The following is a 2339-nucleotide window of genomic DNA, read 5'->3' as shown; positions in this document are numbered from 1 at the left end:
ACTACAAAAAATTTTGAGGAACCCTAGATCTGGTGCCCAACGGGACCCCAGAAATGTGAGAGGCTTTCATCAAGATCCAAAATGAGGGGAGGAGGCGTCCCGCAGCCTGTTTAATACCTGCAGCTCCTAGCAAAACCCTAGAGACGTACGGCTCATGGCAGTCCGATCCGCCCGCCTCCACGTGTCAAGCATCAGCCCCATGGCGGACTGGTCCACGCCCGAGAATCCCAGGCCCACCTGTCAGAGGTGGCGGGGGCCGACATGCGCCACACATGGCAGACATGCTCCCGTGCGCCACATGTACCGCAACCGCCCCTGTTGACGAGGACGCTGCCGCTCGGAGCTCCGACGTGTTTCCATCATTGGCGCCCATCATCTGTTGGGATCCTCTCTCAAACCCTAGCAAAATGGCACGGAAACAAGATGAGGTCCCAAGATCGATCAGCTCACCTTGCCGAAGATATCGTGCGTCTACCGTAACCCCGCGGTCATCGAGTAGCACGTCTACCGTAACCCCGCGGTCATCGAGTAGCACGAGGCGTAGCGCATCTTTGTCGAGCCAGATCACGACGTCGTCCAGTGAGATCCGCCACGTGGCCTCGAAGTCCGCCGCCTACGTCGCACGCCATCCCTCCGATAAGAGTATGTAATTGTCAGGTTTCTCTCCTTAAGTGATCTAAAACGCCTTATAGTACTATTTGTTTACAAAGGGAATGGGATTAACTATTCGTCATTCCGGGTGAGAAATAGTTATTCTTCACCCCTCTCTATTTTAATAGCAATGCACGGTAATTTTACATTCCGTAAATTTTATCTTATTTTATACGTAAAAATAGATCATAAGAAAATATATAGTCATCGTAAAAAATATTTTATGTTACATAAAATTATTACAAATGTAAAAACATAGTCTAAAATATACATAAATGCATTTTTCTAATCTTATGACGTATATTTTTGCTTTCTTATGCCAAATTTTATGTAGTGAATCAAGATGAATGTAACTATTTTTATTTCAAACATAGTTTATTTATGAAACAATCATAAAATTACCTCGGGTGAAGAATAACTTATTCTGCACCCTGGGTGATGATAACTTATTCTGCACCTTGGATGATGAATAGTAACATAGTATATATAGAGAGAAGATTCCAAGATTCCCCTTTTCTTACCTTGATGGCTGCCCGCCTGCCCAGCCCTGCATTGCATACCATAGGATAGATAGAAACCCGGAGTCAAACAAATCAGTGAATAACTGCATGCAGACATGCCATCACCCAATCATCCATGGAAGTGCTGCTTTTCACACGGTCATGTTATTGCATTTCAGTGTAGAAATCAAATCAGAATATGCATTGACACTTTGACAGTATAGGAACTCAGATTCACGATAACACTACACCAACTCGGATTTTTTGTCGAATTCAGAGGGTTTTCTTCCTTCACAGTTTCAGCAACAGATATACGCGACAAAAAATTAATTTGCTAGTAACGTCTCAAACCAATAAACCCAAACTGCTCCGGTACTTCAGAAATCTAGTCATGCTCAATCTTGTCATGATGATTCACTTTGATGTCCAGTTCCGTCAGCATTGTTGCTAGCTCCCCTTTGCGATAAAGTTTCACTGTATCTACAAAACAAGGACAAAGCCAATGTGAGCACCAAAGGATTTATTTTCTTTAACACTGAAATTTCAAGCAAAATACATTGCTTGCTCCAATCAATGAATTTTCAATCGTGTTGAAAACAAGCAAGGGAGAGGCACTGCGGGGAGAGTCAAAGAATACGGGAGAGCGTGAGAGCACTAGAGCACGAGTCACCCACCGCCAGCCACTCCGGCTGCGGCACCCACTACTGTCCTTCACGATCTCCCCACCGTGCATCACTCCGGCCGCAGTGTCCACCTGCGTCACACATGCACCGAGTTTTTCTTTGGCTTGCCTTCCGTGGACGGCTCCATACCAAAGACAACATGGCCAAGAAGCAATGGACTGAACTCACCCCGCACAACGGCTGTGACTTATGCCCAGCTGCCAAAACCATCAGCCATATCTTGCTATGCTGCAAGCATGCCGACACAGTTTGGGGTCGACCGGAAATCCTTGACATCATCACCAACTCAAACAGCCTTCCTGACTTTGCGATGTCCGTGTTGCTCGGCGAAGCTCGTAATCGGCTATGGCAAGTCGTTCTTGCTGCCTGTGCGGTATCTCTGAGGCTCCCGGAACGCAAGGATCTTTTACAGTAAGTGTTGGACCGTTTCAAAGACATAGCAGACCACATAAAGAATTTAGTATAGGCTAGTTCCACATCTGCTCTCTTGTTCGTCTACTCTTCA

The 2339-nt window shown here is 45.9% G+C and overlaps 1 protein-coding gene across 1 annotated transcript in view; it reads right to left on the bottom strand.

The window, feature by feature from the left end:
- Positions 1–1281: 1281 nt before the first annotated feature.
- Positions 1282–2339, bottom strand: part of LOC119332616 (monothiol glutaredoxin-S10-like) — a 31684-nt gene continuing 30626 nt past the window's right edge. Inside the window, exon 5 of the mRNA XM_037605781.1 lies at positions 1282–1631. Coding sequence (XP_037461678.1) covers positions 1537–1631 — 95 coding nt within the window. The 3' untranslated portion in view covers positions 1282–1536. The remainder of the gene's footprint in view (positions 1632–2339) is intronic.

This window comes from Triticum dicoccoides, chromosome 7A, assembly GCF_002162155.2.
Source record: "Triticum dicoccoides isolate Atlit2015 ecotype Zavitan chromosome 7A, WEW_v2.0, whole genome shotgun sequence".
In the NCBI taxonomy this organism is placed as follows: Eukaryota; Viridiplantae; Streptophyta; class Magnoliopsida; order Poales; family Poaceae; genus Triticum; species Triticum dicoccoides.
This window is presented reverse-complemented; position numbering and strand designations above follow the sequence as displayed.